Source organism: Narcine bancroftii, chromosome 8 (assembly GCF_036971445.1).
Source record: "Narcine bancroftii isolate sNarBan1 chromosome 8, sNarBan1.hap1, whole genome shotgun sequence".
Classification (NCBI taxonomy): Eukaryota; Metazoa; Chordata; class Chondrichthyes; order Torpediniformes; family Narcinidae; genus Narcine; species Narcine bancroftii.
The window spans coordinates 58,399,274-58,420,503 of NC_091476.1; the positions used below are offsets into that span (position 1 = coordinate 58,399,274).

The 21,230-nt window shown below is 45.3% G+C and overlaps 1 protein-coding gene across 4 annotated transcripts in view; it reads right to left on the reverse strand.

Annotated features, from left to right (window-relative positions):
- btk (Bruton agammaglobulinemia tyrosine kinase) overlaps window positions 1-21,230 on the reverse strand; it is a 181,315-nt gene that overhangs the window by 61,510 nt on the left and 98,575 nt on the right. For all 4 annotated transcript variants that reach the window (XM_069893797.1, XM_069893798.1, XM_069893796.1 and 1 more), the window contains 2 exons: window positions 20,030-20,109; window positions 7,222-7,349 (listed from right to left, as the gene is read on the reverse strand). In XM_069893797.1, coding sequence (XP_069749898.1) covers window positions 7,222-7,349; window positions 20,030-20,109 — 208 coding nt within the window. The remainder of the gene's footprint in view (window positions 1-7,221; window positions 7,350-20,029; window positions 20,110-21,230) is intronic.

Sequence of the window (21,230 nt, forward strand, 5' to 3'; positions counted from 1 at the left end):
CTCATCTCTGTCCTAAATCTACTCCCCCAAATCTTGAGACTGTGTCCTCTCGTTTTAGTTTCCCCAGCTAGCTCAAAAAACCTTCCTACATCTATCCTATCCATACCCTTCATAATCCTATATGTTTCTATAAGATCTCCTCTCATTCTTCTGAACTCAAGCGAATACAATCCTAGATGATTTAATCTTTCATCATAAGTCAACCCCTTCATCCCAGGGATCAACCTAGTAAACCTCCTCTGGACCGTCTCCAAAGCCAGTATATCCTTTCTCAAATATGGAGACCAGAACTGGACACAGTACTCCATAGAAACATAGAAGATAGGAGCAGGAGTAGGTCATTCGACCCTTCGAGCCTGCTCCGCCATTCAACGAGATCATGGCTGATCTTAAAGTTCAGTACCCCATCCCCGCCTTCTCTCCGTAACCTTTAATACCCTTATACTGAAGAAATAGATCTAATTCCCTCTTAAATAGATTTAATGAACCTGCCTCTACTGCCCTCTGTGGTCTCACCAGTACCTTATACAGTTGCAACATTACCTCCCTACTCCTGAATTCAATTCCTCTAGCGATGAAGGCCAACATTCCATTTGCCTTCTTAATAACCTGCTGCACCTGCAACCTAACTTTTTGCGATTCATGCACAAGCACTCCCAAATCCCTCTGCACAACAGCATGCTGTAGTTTTTCACCCTTTAAATAATATTCAGCTCTTTTATTTTTCTTGCCAAAGTGGATAACCTCACACTTACTAACATTATACACCATCTGCCAGACCTTTGCCCACTCATCCAGCTTAACTATATCCCTCTACAGACTCTCCACATCCTCGTTACAATTTGCTCTTCCATTCAATTTGGTGTCATCCGCAAACTTGGCTACACCACATTTTGTCCCCTCCTCCAAGTCATCAATGTAAATGATGAACAGTTGTGGGCCTAACACCGACCCCTGCGGCACCCCACTTACCACTCTCTGCCAACCTGAAAATCTCCCACTTATCCCGACTCTCTGCCTCCTGTCAGACAAGCAATTTTCAATCCAGGCCAATATACTTCCCCGGACTCCACTTTCCTGTAACTTACTGAGAAGTCTCTTGTGCGGCACCTTATCAAACGCTTTCTGGAAATCCAAATATACAACATCAACCTGTTCCCCTCTATCCACTGCACCCATTATATCCTAAAAGAATCCTAACGTTGGGGAAGTCACGTGATGGAGTAGTGGCCGGACGGTGAACTCCAGCCCTCTCCAGAAAAGTCGGGAAAAACAAGAGAAAACACAAAGGCACAGAAATAAAAGTTACAGAAAAGTGAGTATAAAGGTGGAAAGAAGATGGCGACAAAAAAAGAAAAATCGAAAGCAACGGTAAGAAGAGAGGAAGAGAAGACAAAGGAGGAAAAAGGTGAAGGCCTTACCTGTCCGAGGAGGCCCGCTGCGGAGAGAGAAACCCGCTCCCTCAGGTCGGTAAATAATGGACTACAAAAATGGCTCGCAGAGCCGAGCAAAAGTGCGCAACCGCGCATGCGCGAAACTTCGCGCATGCGCGATGCGAATGAAAAAAAACACACCGACGGGAGGGGGGACCAGCTGGGGAGTCGATCTCCACTGCCGGCAACGACAGCTGCAGAACACCTGCAGCAAGAAGAGACCACAGAAGACAATAGAAACAAGAAAGAAGAAGAGGAAAGGGCAACAAAGAAACAACAGATGGTCAACCCAGAAGAAGAAGAAGAGGAAGAGTATGGTGAAATAGAAGAAGAAAAGATAGGCAAGGTAAAGGATATACTTGCTCTTATTAAAGGATACATGGAGTCATTTAAAGAATGGCAAACACAGGAATTTAAGGATTTAAGAAAAAGAATAAACAACACAGAAGAGAAAATAATTAAAATGGAGATGACCTTAACAGAAATGGGAAAAAAAATGGACAAGATGGAAGAGCGGGCAGTAGCAGCAGAAATGGAGGTAGAAGACTTAAAAAAGAAATTGGAGGAATCTAATAAAAAAACTAAAGAGACACAAGAACTACTAGCTCAAAAAATAGATACAATGGAAAACCATAACAGAAGAAATAACATAAAGATAGTGGGCCTTAAGGAAGATGAAGAAGGCAAGAATATGAGGGAGTTTATAAAAGAGTGGATCCCTAAGACCCTAGGATGTCCAGAACTACAGCATGAAATGGAAATAGAAAGGGCACATAGAGTATTGGCCTCTAAACCACAACCACAACAAAAACCAAGATCTATTGTAGTAAAATTCCTAAGATATACTACAAGAGAAAAGGTACTGGAGAAGACAATGGAAAAAGTAAGAGAGGGCAACAAACCACTGGAGTATAAAGGGCAAAAAATCTTCATTTATCCAGATATAAGTTTTGAACTCCTAAAGAAGAGAAAAGAGTTCAATACAGCAAAGGCGATTTTATGGAAGAAAGGGTATAAATTTATACTAAAGCATCCAGCGGTATTGAAAATATTTATTCCAGGACAACAAAACAGACTATTCTCGGATCCAGAAGAAGCACGAAAATTTGCAGAACAATTACAAAAATAGACTGAGGGAGGAAGACGGGTAATGAGAGTTAAAATGATCACGACTGATATGTATGTGGGTAAAGACAAAAATAGACTGAGGGATGAAGACGGGTAATGAGAGTAAAAATGATCACGATTGATATGTATGCGGGTAAAGAGGTATAAGAGTGAATAGAGACAATGAGCATACATGAATGTATCTGTACTTAGAGGAAAATATAGATAGTATAGACAAGAATTAATAAGGGAAGGTAATGGAATAGAGAGAATAAGGAGGGAATTAAAAGAGTGACCTTTGTGACATATGAAAAGTGAAATCTTTTCTGGGGGAGGCGGGGTGGGGGGAAATAGCGGTCACTGCAAAATCAGTTGACGTTTGCGAGTGGATTCGCAAATCCAAATGGAGAGGGGAGATGTGGTTGTCCGACAAGGGATAAAGGACAACTCAGGAGGTGAAGGGGAGACTGGGGATAAATAAGATAGAAATAGGAGAATAAGGAAAATGTTAGATGTTGTAGGAATGTTGTCTTATAAAGAGTTGAAAATAAGAAAACAGAAATGGAAAAGGAGGAAAGGTAATGATGGAAAAACGGAAAGAGAAGATAAACAAAATATAAAAGGGCTACGCTGAACTATATGTCTTTAAATATTAATGGAATACATAACCAAATTAAAAGGAAGAAACTACCAAATTTAAATGAATAAATGTATTCCATTAGAAAAAGTAACATATTGGTTAAGAAATAATATTGAAATATTCGAACAAGTATAGGAGCCTTACATTAAATACAATAGCGAAAACCTACCGGGGACAAACATTACCTAAGTTGATGGAAGGAGAAGGAAAGAAAAGAATGGACTCAGTAGAATTTCTGGTGTAATTTTGTTGAATGACAACATTGTCTGACTGGCTTAATGCAACCTAGATTGTATACCTAAAATGGATGAGGGGGGGGGGTGGGGGGGTGGTTTGGGAGGAAAGGGGGGGGAGAAAAAGTCACTGTATATGTGTGAAAAAGAAATAGTGTATATCATGGCTAATGTGATTTATGGTGTGGAAAAAGAAAAAAAAAAAAAAAAAGAATCCTAACGTTTGTCAAACAAGACCTTCCCTTTCTAAAACCATGCTGCGTCTGCCTGATTGAACCCTTACGTAAAAGTTTCACTATTTCATCTTTAATGACGGCTTCAAGCATTTTTCCAATTACAGACGACAAGCTAATTGGCCGATAATTTCTAGTCTTCTGCCTACACCCCTTCTTAAAAAGTTTGCTGTCTTCCAATCTGCTGGGACCTGCCCAGAATCCAAGGAATTTTGGTATATGACCACTAATGCATCAACTATAACTTCTGCCATTTCCTTCAGAACCCTTGGATGCATATCATCAGGACCAGGTGATTTGTCTGGCTTTAGTCCCATTAGTTTCTCCATCACTAATTGTAACAACTATTTTATCAAAGGCCTCCCCAACATTCGCATCCTTACATTCACTTGGGCATGCTGGACGTGTCTTCCACCGTGAAGACTGACACAAAATATTTGTTTAATGCCTCGACCATTTCCTCATTTTTTGCTACCAGTTTTCCTTTCTCATCCTCCAAGGGTCATAGGTTAACATAGGTTAACTCTGGCCACCCTCTTCCGTTTTATATATTTATAAAATTTTTTGCTTTCTGTTTTTATATTTTGTGCCAATTTACTTTCATAATTCTTTTTCCCATTTCTTCTTACCCACTTTGTAACCCCTTGTTGTATCTTAAAGTTATCCCAATCTTCCAGTAACCCACTGCTCTTTGAAGCTTTGTACACCTGCGCCTTCAATTTTATACTCTCCTTTATTTCCTTTGTTAACCACGGTTGATTTTCCCCTCCCTTGCTGCCCTTTTTCCTGACTGGAATATATCTTCCACTGTTCCTCAACTGTTTCATCAATTAGCCTGTGCTTCCAGTCCACTCTGCCCAATTCCTCCCTCATCCTATGGTAGTCACCCCTGTTTAAGCATATTAGTTTTAGATGTAACTATTTCCCCTTCCATCTGAATGAGAAATTCAATCATACTATGATCGCTATTTCCCAGATGGTCTGGAGATCCAGGAGAGCATTTTCTCTTGTTGGTTCCTTAACATGCTGCTCAAGAAAGCTATCGCGGATGCATTCTATGAAGTCCTCTTCCAGACTCCAATGACCAACTTGATTTTCCCAATCTATGTGGAAGTTAAAGTCTCCCGTGACTGTTACATGCCTCACTTATCTCTCTATTTATTTCCTGTTCCACTAAGCTATTGTTATTTGGTGGGCAATAGATAACCCCCACCAATAATTTTTTCCCTTTGTTATTCTTTATCTCTACCCAAATGGACTCAACATTATGCTGTTTAGATCTTATATCATCCCTCACTACTGCCTGGAGCTCATCTTTGATTAAGAGTGCAACTCCACCTCCCTTACCATCCTGTCTATCTCTTTGCACCACCTGATACCCTTGAAAGTTTAATTCCCATTTAGGGTCACCTTGTAGCCATGTTTCCGTGATGGCTACCAAATCATAGGCATGGGTACCGATTTGCGCCTCAAGTTCGCTAACCTTATTTCTAATACTGCGGGCATGCAGATAAAGTGCCCTTATGTTCTTTGTCCTTTTAATATCTAGTGACTTCTGTAACCTTTTCTTTTGATTTTTCTGCCCACTATTTTTCTTTGTAATTTTCTTAACATTATCATTGACCCGAAAACTCACTGCACCATCTGATTTTTTACTTTCTCCTCCCAATATTACTTTTCCTGGCCATTACTTTATCTTCCCTACCCTTTTCCCTATCACTCTGGTTCCCATAACAGAGAAGGTGCTGGGGATCTGGTTTGGAGGGGCTGAGGTGGGCAACAAGAATTGGTCGGAGCAGATTGCAAAGGTCCACCAGAAATTGGGTCCGTGAGTCGGGAAGAACCTGATCATCAAGTGGAAGATCCTCTCATTACTGCTGGATGTGGCTCAGGTGTAGCCCATCCCCCGCAACTCTGCCATGGCAGTACCAGAGCAGTCTTCCAGTTCATATGGAGATCCAAAATGGAGAAGGTCAGAAGGGACGCCAGGTATAATTCACCAGACCACAGGGACAAGGGTGTACCCAATGTATAGCAGCATCAGGGTGTGTGCGAGTGGAACCAAAGTCCAAGGGCACCAAGTGCTGCTGTGTAATGAGGTTCTACCTGTCCCAGGTGTTGTGAAGGAGGGGCCCGGGCCTATTGGTGCACAATGTTCCAGTCAGCTGGACTTTGCCACACCACTTCATGGAAAAGTTTTTCCAGACAAGCACCTTTGACCAGTGTCCTGCAGACACTGAGAGACAAGGACACACTGGGATGGATCCCTGAGGATCCCTGAGCAAACTGTCCAGGTCATCTGGTGGAACACTTCGTCACCAGTGCTCACGAACAAGCACCACTTGACTGACGGTGAGAGGTGCCCTCCAGGTCAGATACTTTGTGTATGACAGAAATATCCCCCACAATGCAGTGTCCCTGAAATGACTGCGGTGAGTGGAGATGATTGCATACATCTTTGCAGGTTTGCTAAGAGTGTGTGGAGAAGGATGCGGGGGGGTGGGGGTGGTAGGGGGGCGGGGGGTCATAGTTGTCACAGTTCATCGCCAGCTGCAGTGTCTCCCAGATTTATAGTCTGTTCCTGGGGGCACACATGGATTCAGACATCCCAAACTGCTGCAAAATCATCAATTCAATGAAAGACACCCTTTGGTTTGGCTGAAACCTGTTGGTCTTCCAGCACACGGAGATGTCGGAGCAGGAAAGCTGCCAACTGACACATTCCAGGCTGCAGGAATACGTGCTGAATGATGGGCTGAGGGTTGGCGCAGCCAACGTGAGGAGGCTGAGGGGAAGGACCACTGGCTCAGACTGAAGGAAATCCCCTCAAACAACAGAGGGAGGGGACTAACAACAAGGGGCCACAGAGGTGGCAATTGGGCTAAATAGAGAATGACTGTAACAATGTACAGTGATGGAAGTGTGTGGATATGACACTGAAGATGTGAAAAGTCTGAACGGGTTCTCTTTTATTGTAAATAATTTACTGTGAATAAAGATTATGTTTGGAATATATTATGTTTAGATAGAATGGACAGCCAGTGTCTGTTTCCCAGGGTGGGAATAGCAAACCCCAGAGGACATCTGTACAAAGTGAAGGGAGGGAAGTTTAGTGGAGACAGCGAGGTAAGTTTTTTTTATGCAGAGAATTGTGGGAGCCTGGAATGCCTTGCCAGGGATGGTGGTGGAGGCTGAAACATTGGGGGCATTTAAGAATCTCTGAGACAGACACATGGATGAAAGAAAAATAGAGGGTTGCAGGGTAGCGAGAGTTTAGTACTTTTTTGTAAGGAACATAGGGTCAGCAAAACATCGAGGTTCGAAGGGCCTGTGCTGTAGTGTTCTATGTTCAAAAATTAATTACCCCTCACTGTCAACACTTGAGATCTTCACCTGGGACATCTGCCTCCCATAATGTTGTGCACCTCTTTTGATTAGTGCTTGATCCCCTTTGTCTTGCCCAAGGAGATGGGGGAATGGTTGTGCTGAGTGAGATGAGGCTTTGTGCTGTCTGGGCACACAGCAGTGGGGGTACATCAGGCGGGGCGGGAAGGAGGGTGTTGCACTGACCATACCTGCTGCATTATGCTGATGGTAGTTGATAAGTTCGGGAATCGTTTTGAAGGTGTGTTTCTCCGCAAGGTAGTACTGGTTGCTGGCTGTCACACACACGGTGTAGTGTTTGACTTTACCACTCTGTTCCCTGGTGACAGAAGAAGGTGAGATGAGTCAGTTCAGTGACACATGCTTCACCCAGTCCATCTGAAGGGAAGGAACATGTGCCACTTGCCATGATGAACACAACTACTGGAGACCAACGTCATTGAGAGATGCAGCAGAGAGGCCCTTTGGCCCATCCAGTCCAAGCCAGCCATCAACCAATTTCACACCAATCTGACATTAATCCCATTTCACTCTCCTCACATTCTCCTCAACATTCTCAATGCACTTTCACCCAAAATATGTTCACAACCCTCCCCTAAACGCTCCCTACTTGATCCTCTATTCATCAAGAAGTTGAATTCAATTTGAGGGTTAGTGTTTCCCAGTCTCTGGCCTGAACTTACCCAGTTGGCTATGGATCAGGGCACAGACCAGAATGCAGGCACTGAGCTGAGGACAGGGGGTGTTACTGGTACTTCCTTGTCCGTGACATGGGAGTCACAGGCTGAGAGGTCAACAGGGGACCCTGAGACCAGATCATATGGAGGAGGACTCATACTCCGGTCTCCGTTTCTGAACTAACCAGTGGAATGGTGGCCACGTACACTACAGCCAGGTTGATGTTTCTGATCCACCCTCTGTCTCCCTCAAGGCATTTGTTTGACTGCACATGCCAGGCTAGCCTCCTCTGCACCTTCAGGTGCTGTGCCATCAAGGGTGTCACTGTGGATGGCTGCCAGGGCAAGATGAGGTACTGGTAGTCATTGTGGTGGCCTGTCCACACGGGTTAGCCTCTAGCTCCCGGACTGGACAATGCACCGCGTGTCCCTGAGAATCAGCAGCTCCCTTCCCAGAGTCAACCTGCTGGACAGGACGGTGGCATGAAAATAACCTCACATGCTCACACCACCCTTACCCATCCCTCAACCCAACCAGGTACCCCAGTCTTGACTGTGGGACCTTGGGAAGAAGCAGCTGTTTGTGTGGAGTGAGCGGGTTAGTGGATAACTGACTGGGGGGTGGAGGAGGAAGGATCAGAGTAGTCCGCATGGAGCACCATTGACAGGTTAGACACAAGGTTGACACTCTGGGTGTCTGAGGATGTACAATGATGTCGGCAACTGTACCACATTCCATATCCTGGACTAAATATTTCATTCGCCATCGTGCTGGGTGCCCCCACCATTAGGGAACCCCACCCATCTCCTCAATCCAAATGTCTTCAGTAAACCTCTGCATTCAGGGATCCATCCTTATCATTATAGACAACATCCACAGCCTTTCCTTCATCAATGTTCTTGGTAATCTCCTTGAAAAAATCTGCAACATTTGTTAAACACTACCTACCATGTACAAAGCCATGTTGACTATCCTTAATCAGCCACTGACTGTCCAAATACTTGTATATCCGATCTCTCAGAACATCCTCTAATAATTGGCTCACTGGTCTGTAATTTCCTGGTTTAATTTTTGAGCCTTTCTTAAACAACAGAACAACATGAGCTACCCTTCAATCCTCTGGCACCTCACCCATGGCAAAGCAAAAACGCAAAATGCGGGAGCTCAGCAGGTCAGTGTCCTTTATGTAGCAAAGGTAAAGATACATCATAGATGATTCATGCTTTGTCACACTTTGATGAAGGGCTCAAGCCCAAAATGTTGATTATGCACCTTTGCTTGACCTGCTGAACTTCTCCCGCATTTTGTATTTTTACTTCAACCACAGGGTCTACATATTTTACCTCACCCATGGCTAAAGACGATTTAAATATTTCTGCCAGGACCCCTGCAATTTCTACATTTGTCTCCCTCAAGATCCAAGGGAATATCATGTCAGGCCCGGGGGATTTATCTACCTTTATTCTCTGTAAGGCAACAAGCCCCTCCTCCTTAATCTCCAAATGTTCCATGCTTGTTTCCCTCCTTCCTTATTCACAATGACAGTTTCCTGAGTAAATACTGATGCAAAAATAAACTTTTAAATCTCCCCCATCGCACGACCTCTCTGATCTTCTAGGGGGCCAATTGTCCCTTATTGTCCTTTTACTTTTAATATACTTGTAGAAACCTTTTGGGTTTACCTTCACATTATCTATCAAAGCAACCTCAAGTCTTCTTTTTGCCCTCCTGATTTCCCTCTTGAGTATTTTAAAAAATTTTCTGCTCTCTTCTAGAATTTCATTTGCTTCTTGTTATCTATACCTGCTATACATCTCCCTCTTCCTAATAAGACACATTTGCCAATCCAGGCAACATCCTGCTAAATCTCCTCTGCATCCTCTCTAAAACATTTAGCTTTCTGATTTATTGTCACAGTACATACAGGGCACCACATCCAACCCTGAGATTCTTTTTTCCAGCAAGTGAGGCTGAATTCCCACTTATTGATAGTGCAAAAAAAACTTACACAATGTACACACGTAAACAAATAAAGAAACATAAACAACTGATTGTGCAATACAGAGAGGAAAAATACACAATCAATTAAGTGCACGTCGGAGTCCTTAAACAAGTCCCTGATTGAGTTTGTTGTGGAGGGGGAGCAGCTGGTCTTAAACCTGGTAGTGCGAGTCCTGTGGCACCGAGACCTCTTTCCTGATGGCAGCAGCAAGAACAGAACATGTGCTGGGTGGGGTGGGTCTTTGATGATCGCTGCTACTCTTCAACGGCAGCTTTGACTAGAACAGCTTTCAATAGTGGAGAAACCAAAGACACTGCATTACTTTGACTTTCTGTGCACTATTTTCATAAGGTAGTTTAGATAAATGTTTACACTGTGATGCTGTCACAAAACAAATTTCATGACAATAAATTCTGATTCTGAGGATTTTGCCTGTGATGTCCTGGGCTGTGTCCACTACCTTTTGAAGGGCTTTACGCTCAGGTGTATTGATGTCCCCATTACCAGACCATGTGCAGCCGGTCAGCACACTTTCCACCACACCTCTGTAGAAATTTGCCAGGGTTTCTGGTGTCACACTAAACCTCTGCAAACTCCTGAGGAAGTAGAGGCGCTGACGTGCTTTCTTCACAATGTATTAGTGTGTTGGGTCCAGGAAAGATTCTCCGAGATAGTGACTCTCAAGAACCTAAATTGGCTCACCCTCTCCACCTCTGGTCCCCCAATTATCACTGGATTGTATACCTATGGCTTTCCCTTCCTGAAGTCAACAATCAGCTCCTTTGTTTTGGTGACATTGAATATGAGGTTGTTGTTGGTGCACCATTCAGCCATGTTTTCAATCTCCCTCCTGTACACTGCCTCATCGCCCCTTTTTATACAACCCACAACCAGGGTATCGTCAGCAAATTTGTAGATGCTGTTTGTCAAACCGAGCCACACTGATGGAGATGCACATCCTTCCTATAATGAGTGAACCAGAACCAAATGTAATGCTCCAAGAGTGGTTGAACCAGTTTTATAGAACAGCAACATTACCTCAAGGCAGTACACTGTTTGCCTTCTTAACCACCCTATCAACTTGCACGGCAACCTCAAGGGAAGCTATGAACCTGGACAAAATTTATCTGTTTCTTCACACACAATGCTGCCATTAACTAAATACTTCATCTTCAAGTTTGATCTCCCAAGTGCATCACTTCACATTTATCCGGATTGAACTCCATCTATTACTTCTCTGCCCAACTCTGTGCCCTGTTGTAACTTACACTCTCCTCAACACCTCCAACCTGCTCCAGGTGCCTGGGATGTATAAGGAAGGGGAAGACTACTTTGTGAAATCACAGTGCTTTTTTTTCCTTTGAGAGCTCAAAATTAGAATTTATTGTCATGAACAAGTCATGAAATTCTTTGTTTTGTGGCAGCATCACAGTGCAAACATTCATATTATAAGCATCTTACAACATTATCATTAAAAAATTGTGGTGATATGTAATTACACCACTAGGTCACCAGGGGTCAACCCAGTGACCTTGTATATTAATTGTCAGTACAAAAAATTAAATAATTGTGCACAAAAAGTAAGGCAGTGTCTTTGGTTCATTGATTATTCAGGAATCTGATGGCAACGGGGAAGAAGCTGACCTGTGCTGCTGAGTGTTCGTCTTTAGATAGCAAAGTGAAGAGGGCATGGCCTGGGTGGTGGGGGCCTTTGAGGAGAGAGGCTGCATTTTTAAGACACCGCCTCATGTAGATGTCCTCGATGGAGTGAAGTCTAGTGCCTGTGATATCGCAGGCCGAGTTAATAACCCTCTGGAGATTATTCTTGTCCTGAGAGTTAGCACCTCCGAACCAGGCAGTGATGCAACCAGGCAGAATGCTCTCCAGGTTCACTTGTAGAAGTTTACGAGAGTCTTCAGTGACCTACCAAATCTCCTCAGATACCTCATAGAGTCTAGTCACTGGCGAGCCTTCTTCATGATTGCATCAACGTGGAGATCCTCAGAGATGTTGACACCCAGGAATTTGAAGTTCTAGACCCTCTCCACTACTGAGCTCTCGATGAGGACTGGGTCGTGTTCCCCTGACTTCCTCCTGAAGTCCACAATCATCTCCACGGTTTTGCTGACATTGAGCACAAGGTTGTTGTTGTTACACCACTCAACGAGCTGATCTATCTCCCCCCCTTTGTACTTCCTCATTGCAGTTTGTGATTCTGCTCGAGAACTGCGGTGTCATCGGCAAACTTGAATAGAGCATTGGAATTGAGCCTGGCCACACAGTCATGGGTGTATAATGAGTAGAGCAGTCAGCTAAGCTTGTGCAGAAGGGACATTTCAATTCTATTTAAAAGTACTGGTTTGATTATGCAAATAAGGGGATAATGCCAGGGAACCTGGGCCTGCTGCATTAGTTTTGAGAGTACGCTTCTAGTCTATGTTCATTTTACAGGAGCCTCTGTTGTTCAGATATCTAAGAGAGGGGAAGAGCTTGGAGGGGTGGATACCAGGGGTGGAACGTTGTGAAGAAGGGAAGGGGAGGGATTCCAGAGCAGAAACAGAATATGTTTATTCCTCTCACTGCCAGATGCCTGCTCTCCCAGGCAGCACTCCCTTGGGCTGTGCCACAGAGGTGATCACCTCTGCCTCCTGGTGTGGTGGGGGGGTGGGGGCCTCACGCACAGAAACAAGCTCTGGCCCACCACCCCATTCTGAGAGTTCAGCTGCTGCAGGTTATTTCATGGGGGAACCTCAACACCAGGATATAGTTGCAGTTCCTCAATCTTCATGGTCTGCAGCCCTTCCAGCCCAGGAAGATGCCAAGGGGCAAGGTGCAGTGCAGGAGGCGAGAGGAACTCGAGACTCACATCTGTGCACAGGATATCCCAAATTAGCAGCTCAAAGCAACCAGTGATTGGCCTTTGGTGGTTACCACACTGATGACCGTCAGTGTAGAACATAGAACTGTCCAGCCCGTGCTCCTTCCCCTGCCTCTTCCTCCCTCCCCCAGCCCCACTCCCACCTTTTTATCCAGGTGCCTGCCTATTTTTGCTCATTCCTGACAAAGAACCCAGGCCCGAAACATTGGTTACCCTTTGCTTACTATGGACGCTGCGTGACCTGCTGAATTTCTTCAGCACGTTTGTGAATTGTCCTCACCTCCAGTCTGCAATTGATAGGAACAGGCCCTTCAGCTCACCTATCTATGCTGAACATGATGCCCAAATCATAATAAATCTCTACTGCCTGCACCTGATCCATATCCCTCTATCCCCTTCAGATCCACGTGTGTAAGTGAAGCATGACCCCATCCAATGATCTGACAGTAATCCGCAGAATAAAAGCCCCACATCATCACTGCTCTTGGGCCCACCACTTCATTCATTCTGGTCACTCAAGAATGATGCCGTATCATGTCCTTCAAGACTCGAGCAGCATGGTTAACGTAGTGGTTAGTGCATTGCAATTTCAGGACCAGCAAATTACTGGGTTTCCATCTGCTGTGGTCTGTTAGCCGTTTGCATGCTCTTCCCGTGACCCTTGTGTGTTTTCTCCAGAGGCTCTGGTTTCCTCTTGCGTTCCAAAGATGTATGGGGTTAGGTTAGTTGGTCATATGGGTGTATTTGGATAGTAAAGGTCATTCATTTATTGTTACACCAGGGTCAATGAAGGTGTTTGTTTAGTAACCAGTTCAGCTGGAAATTGTGTACATAGTACAGGGACATTATAGATGTGCGGAGTTGCAGAGAGAGAGAGAGAGAGGGAGATCTTATTGAGATGATGTACTTCGAAAAGACTAATTCAAATAGGGCAGACACCATGAGCGGCAGGACCCTCAAGGATCCCTGAGGCGGCAGCGCAGAGAGATGAAGGATGGGATTGTTGAACAGTGCACAGAGCAATAAGTTAAATCAGCATAAACAAATGACAATTTCTTTTCCCACAGGTGTGATGGTTTATTTGCGAGACAACTCACAAAGCAAACGTTCTCTTTGTACCTCGATGCATGTGACAACCGGCTTGAACATAACTATGACATTAAGGCTGCAGACAGAATGGAAATATCATGGAAATCTTAAACAACAGCAAGCGGAAAAGTCTGGATCAGCCAATTACTCTGGGGGAAGAGAGGGACTCCATCCATTCCATCAGGTCGAGTAAAACTCCCCAAAGCGATGGGACTGAGTGGACCTGGACCTGCTGGAAGCATACAACACTATATTCCTGGTAGGAAACATGTCAGACTCCATCAGGAAGGACATCATGACCCTCATCTTCATACAGAAGGGAGAGGAGGAGGATATAAGGAATTAGAGACCCATTTCATTGCCAAAAGTGGACTACAAAACCTTGTCAAGTAATCCAAACCTGCGTGATTCTGGGCAGAAAGATCTCTGACAGCCTTGACAACATGTAGGGCGGGGGGTGGAAGCCTGTCTGGTCAGCTTAGTCCAGGAGAAGGCTTTCGACTGGATATCGCACATGTACATGATGGATGTGAACTCCAAAACGGGCTTTGGGGAGGGAATGTGGAATTTGATTAAACTGCTCTACATAGATATCTGTAGTGCAGTCCAGATCAATGGGTGGGAAACAGATAGCTTCCCCATCAGGTCTGGAATCAAGCAAGGCTGCCCACTGACTCCTGCTATGATACCACAGTTCCCAGTATGCAAAATACCAAAGACAAATGTTTCCCCAGACAAAGATGCAAATGCCATTTCCGCCAGCTGCATCTCATTTCATGCTGAATCCAACCTTTCTTCAGAATTTGCCATGCATGCAAAACACATAAATAATGGCTCAGCTCCTTCTCCTCCCTTCAAACCTTGGACATTGATGGCAAGGATCCTATACCCAGGCTACAGAAGTACATAACTGGAAGGTAAAGGTGAAAGACGAGTGGAGAAATAGGGCAGAGAGAGGAGGGATATGGTGGAAGTGAGGTCAATCTAAATGTTTAAAACCGGATGTAAGGTTCCAAAGCTTTAGACAGCCATGGGCCAAAAGATGGCACATGGGACAAGCTCTGGTAAGTCACGTTCAGCATGGACGCCAGAAGGAATCAGGCTAAAGAGGATTGGAGATGGAATACCAGAATCCATATATAACCATATAACCACTTACAGCACAGAACAGGCCAGTTCGGCCCTACTAGGCCATGCCGTAACAAATCCCCACCCTCCTAGTCCCACTGACCAGCACCCGGTCCATACCCCTCCAGTCCTCTCCTATCCATGTAACTATCCAGTCTTTCCTTAAATGTAACCAATGATCCCACCTCAACCACGGCTGTCGGAAGCTCATTCCACATCCCCACCACCCTTTGCGTAAAGAAATTTCCCCTCATGTTCCCCTTATAATTTTCCCCCTTCAATCTTAAACCATGCCCTCTAGTTTGAATCTCCCCCACTCTTAATTGAAAAAGCCTATCCATGTTTACTCTGTCTGCCCCTTTTAAAATCTTAAACACCTCTATCAAGTCCCCTCTCAATCTTCTACGCTCCAGAGAAAAAAGCCCCAGTCTGCACAACCTTTCCCTGTAACTCCAACCTTGAAATCCTGTCAACATTCTTGTGAACTTTCTCTGTACTCTCTCTATTTTGTTTCTTTCCTATAATTTGGTGACCAAAACTGTACACAGTACTCCAAATTTGGCCTCATCAATGCCTTGTACAATTTCATCATAACCTCCCTACTCTTGAATTCAATACTCCGATTTATGAAGGCCAACATTCCAAATGCCTTCTTCACCACACCATCTACCTGAGTATCAGCCTTGAGGGTACTATTTACCACAACTCCTAAATCCCTTTGTTGCTCTGCACATCTCAATAGCCTACCATTTAATGCAATGGTGTCAAACTCAAATTCACGGAGGGCCAAAATTAAAAACTTGGACTAAGTCAAGGGCCAAACTAAATATTTATTGAAAATTTTCAACAACATCTGCATGTTTTCTCTTCTTTCAACATATGTAATGTTAAACATTTTCTTATTAAAATAAATGTTTAATAATAGTTTTGGATAAACTCTTTCCAGAAGCATTAACAAATGAGAAATAAAATATTCAATAAATAATATTTCTCTATAGAGGATTTGTCAAATGTTGCTAGTGTGCTGTCGAATAGTAAAATCTGAGGGCTATTGAGAATGTGGGAGAATAACATGATTCCTGAAACAATCAAATGGGTGACTGATTGTGGGCATGAACTCTAGCAGGGTTATTTGCCATGCCCTTTTTCCATTGGTACAGATATCCTTTGATTTACACACTTTTCAAATTTTATGCCTAATGAGCTTGTATCCAGGTGCAGGACCATTTTTAACCAGGAATATATTTATCACTGTGACATGAAACTATTGGAAGATCGTTTTATCCTGAGATTAAAGTTCATAATCCTTACTCAGGCCTGTGTGCGGGCGATCGGGTTGGACAACGACAGTGCGGAGGCATCGGCTCTCGCTGCAGGGCGGCATCTCGGTGGATCAGCAGCCCTATCACCATGAGTCGCGGATCGGCCTGCGGCAGGGAGGGGGAGTGGGCAACGGTCCTGGCGAGGTCAGGCCCGAGGCCTCCGGTTCCGGGCGCTGGGAAGCAGCCTTGGCTTCCCCTGACACCGGCCAGGCCCCAAAACCAGAGTCCACGGTGAGATCTTGCAACGTAAACAGAGGAGGTGGGGGCGATTAGCAGGCTGACGCCAATGCATTCTGGGATTTGTTGTATTACTGTGCATGCGCTATACTGGCGTGGCGGCCAGCGGGCCACCTCTAATACATTTTTGAAATGATCTTGCGGGCCAAATATAATTATATCGCGGGCCAAATTTGGCCCGCGGGCCAGAGTTTGACATGTGTGATTTAATGCATATGACCTATTTAGCTTTGCCTTTTCAAAATGTAACACCTCACACTTATCTGTATTAAATTCCATCAGCCATTTCTCAGCCCACACCTCCAGCCTTCCTAAATCACCTTTTAATCTAGGGTAATCTTCCTCACTGTCCACAACACCATCAATCTTTGTATCATCCACAAACTTACTTATCCAATTCTCCACCCCTACTTCCAGATCATTAATATATATAACAAACAATAGTGGACCCAGGACCGATCCCTGAGGAACTCCACTAGTCACCGGCCTCCAATTGGACAAACAATTTTCTACCATTACTCTCTGACACTCCCATCCAACCATTTCTGAATCAACTTCACTACCTCCTCAGTTATACCTAATGCCTCCACCTTTTTTCCTAACCTCCTGTGGGGAACTTTGTCAAAAGCTTTACTAAAGTCTAAATAGACAACATCCACAGCCTTCCCTTCATCAACCTTTTTTGTAATCCCCTCAAAAAACTCAATCAGGTTTGTCAAGCATGATCTACCCGTGACAAAACCATGATGATTACTCCCTAGCAATCCCTGTACCTCCAAATATTTGTAAATACCATCCCTCAGAACACTTTCCATCAACTTGCCCACCACAGACGTCAGACTCACGGGCCTATAATTCCCAGGTTTACATTTAGACCCTTTCTTAAACAGCGGAGCCACATGCGCCACCCTCCAATCCTTTGGCACTACCCCCGTGGCCATTGACATCCTAAATATCTCTGTTAATGGCCCCACTATCTGTCCACTAGCCTCCCTGAGTGTCCTTGGGAATATTTTGTCCGGTCCCGGAGATTTATCCACCTTTATCTTTTTCAACACAGCCATCACTACCTCCTTGGTTATCCTTATATGCTTCATTACCTCCCCACTATTTTTCTTTACCTCAACTGGTTCAATATTTTTTTCCCTAGTGAATACCGAGGCAAAGAAATCATTCAAAATTTCCCCCATTTCCTCTGACTTCTCACTCAGCCTACCCTCACTATCTACAAGTGGTCCAATTTTATCCCTCATTAATCTTTTACTTTTAATGTACTTATAGAAACCCTTTGGATTTATTTTTACTCTGTCTGCCAAAGCCTCTTCGTGCCTTTTTTTGGCCTTTCTAATTTCTTTCTTAAGATTCCTTCTACGCTCCTTATAGTCCTCTTTCAAATTGTCAGCTCTCTGTTCTTTTTACCTCTTGTACACCTCCCTTTTTATCCTAACCAAATTTCCAATATTCCTCGAAAACCAAGCCTCCCTATGACTTCCAGCCTTTCCTTTGATCCTCACTGGGACATAACTACTCTGTACCCTCAAAATTTCTTTTTTGAATATCCTCCATTTCTCATTTACACCCTCACCTGAAAATATCCTGTCCCACTCAATACTCCCCAAATCCCTTCTTATTCCTTTGAAATTTGCTCTTCTCCAATCCAGAACCTCAACTTTAGGCCCCTCCTTGCTCCTCCCTAAAACTACCTTAAAACTAACAGAATTATGATCACTAGACCCAATTGGATCTCCAACATTAATGTCTGATACCTGACCTAGCTCGTTCCCTAACAGGAGATCCAGTATTACACTGTCCCGAGTCAGTTCTTCTACTAATTGATTCAGAAAACAATCTTGAACAAGTGGCTTAAAGGCATCTTTATTTACCCTTGGAACTCAAGGGGAGGTGCGGGCCAGCAAAAGGAGGCTTGAGCTGTGGTCTGAACAGTACAGTTCACCTTGTGGTGAAGGGGTCCCCAATATCCCTTCTCTGGGAGCTTACCCCAGTTGGACCCTCCATCCCCACCTGCAGAGAGAGCCCTGCTAGGCGACATCCCCCGCCCACCATTACCAGTTGGCCACCACACATTGCATGTCCTGATGCTGATACCAGTGGAGATTCAGCATTCCCACCTGCCAGGTTCAGTGTTGGGAGAACATTTATCCCTGTGTTAGAGAGAGTCAGAATGGCTTTGTTGGGAGCTGCAGGGAGATCAGTGGAAAGTGCACAGGGCACTGCTATGGTCAACGAGATCTCTTGGGTGAATGAGAGGCTGTGGGTGATGGAGAGTGAAGCTGCATCCAGGTGTGGAGAAAACTGCATCCCTTCATGGTTGGGTACAGTGTTCAATCTTCATCAAGTTCTTAAAGAGATCTCTCACAGGTAATGTTGCTCAGCACGGTTCGATAGTACATTTCTCAACACACGACACCTTTCAACTCACTGGAACACCTCACCCTGCCCCATTCAACTCACTGGAACACCGCACCCTGCACCTTTCAACTCACTGGGACAATTCATCCTGCCACATTCAACTCACTGGAACACCTTCAACTCACTGGAACACCTCACCCTGCCCCATTCAACTCACTGAAACACCTTCAACTCACTGGGACAATTCATCCTGCCACATTCAACTCACTGGAACACCTTCAACTCACTGGAACACCTCACCCTGCCCCATTCAACTCACTGGAACACCTCACCCTGCCCCATTCAACTCACTGGAACATCTCACCCTGCCCCATTCAACTCATTGGAACATCTCACCCTGTACCCTTCAACTCACTGGAACACCTGCACCCTTTATCTCTCCCAGATTCCCTGCAGTCATGCAGTGAGTGGAACAGGTTCCCTGGGAGATGGGGGTGGGGGTGGAAATAGATGGTACTGGTTCTATGAAATGCAAATTCAATAACATGATGATAAAAAGTGGAAAATCTGAGGCCAGACATGTGGTGAATATATCCCACTGGGCACAAAATTATCCCCTAACACTTCAGCATAGCTCTTCTGTGGCCCTTGATCAGAGTCAGGTGCAGGGACTGATTGCAAGGCGGAGGTTGGTCCTTGGGCAATGTCGCTGGCCAGGCGTGAATGACTACCTGCACCTGCGCCTCCAGTTTGAATTTTTGCCACATTGTCAAACAGTATAAAAGTGCAGTTAAGCAGGAAAGTTTTGCAGATGCTGTGGTCGAGGGCAATACACAAAACTGCTGAGGAACTGCCAATCCAAGGCCATCCACAAATTGGAGGAACAACACCTTATATTCCATCTGAGCAGTCTCCAAACAGATGGTATTCACATTGGATTCAATTCACGTAATTGCTGTAAAAATCCAGACAACACCTGAAGTCCTCCAATTTTTCTCCTGCCCATGTCCCTCTTCCCCTATCCCGTGTCTCCTTTCCTCCAGCACCCTACCCTCTGTTCTTCCTCCCCTATCACTTCTCAGTGGCTACTCTCTCACCTGTGCCCACCCATGATCTTTCCTGTTGGCCTGTGCTCTTCCCCCTGCCCCTTCCTCCCATCTCCCCTCCTCCCTCCTTTTTATTCAAGCATCTAGCTGCTTTGGCTTCTACCTGACGAAGAGCCCAGGCTGGAAACCCTAAATTTCCCACGGATGTGGCGCGACCTGCTGGGGTTCTCCAGAATATCTGTGACCTACCCTGGAGCTTTGCTGAAGACAGACATTGTGTATTTCCCGGGCTGACTGGAGTTCCTGACCAGAAAGGCTCCCTCTTTTCCCTGGGGAGGAAAAGCACATGTCAATACAGGGTCGGACAGGGAGACCTCCTCCCAACAGCAACTTGGACCTGGCCAAGCAGCACTCATCAGTTCAGGGTCAGACAGGGAGACCTCCTCCCAATACCCATCTGGGCCTGGCCAAGCAGCACACGTCAGAGCAGGGTCAGAGAGGGAGACCTCCTCCCAACACCCACTTGGGCCTGGCCAAGCAGCACACGTCAGTGCAGGGTCAGACAGGGAGACCTCCCAATACCCATCTGGGCCTGGCCAAGCAGCACACGTCAGGGAGACCTCCTCCCAACACCCACTTGGGCCTGGCCAAGCAGCATATGTCAGTTCAGGGTTGGACAAGGAGACCTCCTTCCAACACCCATCTGGGCCTGGCCAAGCAGCACACATCAGTGCAGGGTCAGACAGGGAAACCTCCTCCCAACACCTACTTGGACCTGGCCAAGCAGCACTTGTCAGTTCAGGGTCAGACAGGGAGACCTCCTCCCAATACCCATCTGTGCCTGGCCAAGCAGCACACGTCAGTGCAGGGTCAGACATGGAGACCTCCTCCCAACACCCACTTGGGCCTGGCCAAGCAGCATATGTCAGTTCAGGGTTGGACAGGGAGACCTCCTTCCAACACCCATCTGAGCCTGGCCAAGCAGCACACATCAGTGCAGGGTCGGACAGGGAGACCTTCTCCCAACACCCACCTGGGCCTGGCCAAGCACAGGTCCAAGCCACGGATCATTGAGGTTTCTGCCCAATCTGACCACCTGCCACCCCTTCTGAGGAGAGGCTGTGTCTGGTATCCAGAGGGACTTTCCCCACTGGCTCTCCAGAAGTTTCCAGGGCCAGAAGGTTTCCAGGGCCAGAAGGCACCACAGAGGCAGAAGATTCTGAAGGAAGATGGTAATACCTTTATTTGATGCACAGTTTACAGATGTTGAAGCGAGAGTTACAGAAATACTGCAAATATGTCAATAAACTTTTCTTTAAAAATATGAAGAACCAGGCGGGTCAAAAGGTATCCTGGAGCATCGATGGGAACATAAAACAGTGCCGTGGCTCCTGATGTATTTAGTGGATTTGCAATGACAAAAACACCACCAGGACTAGGACCTGGGGGG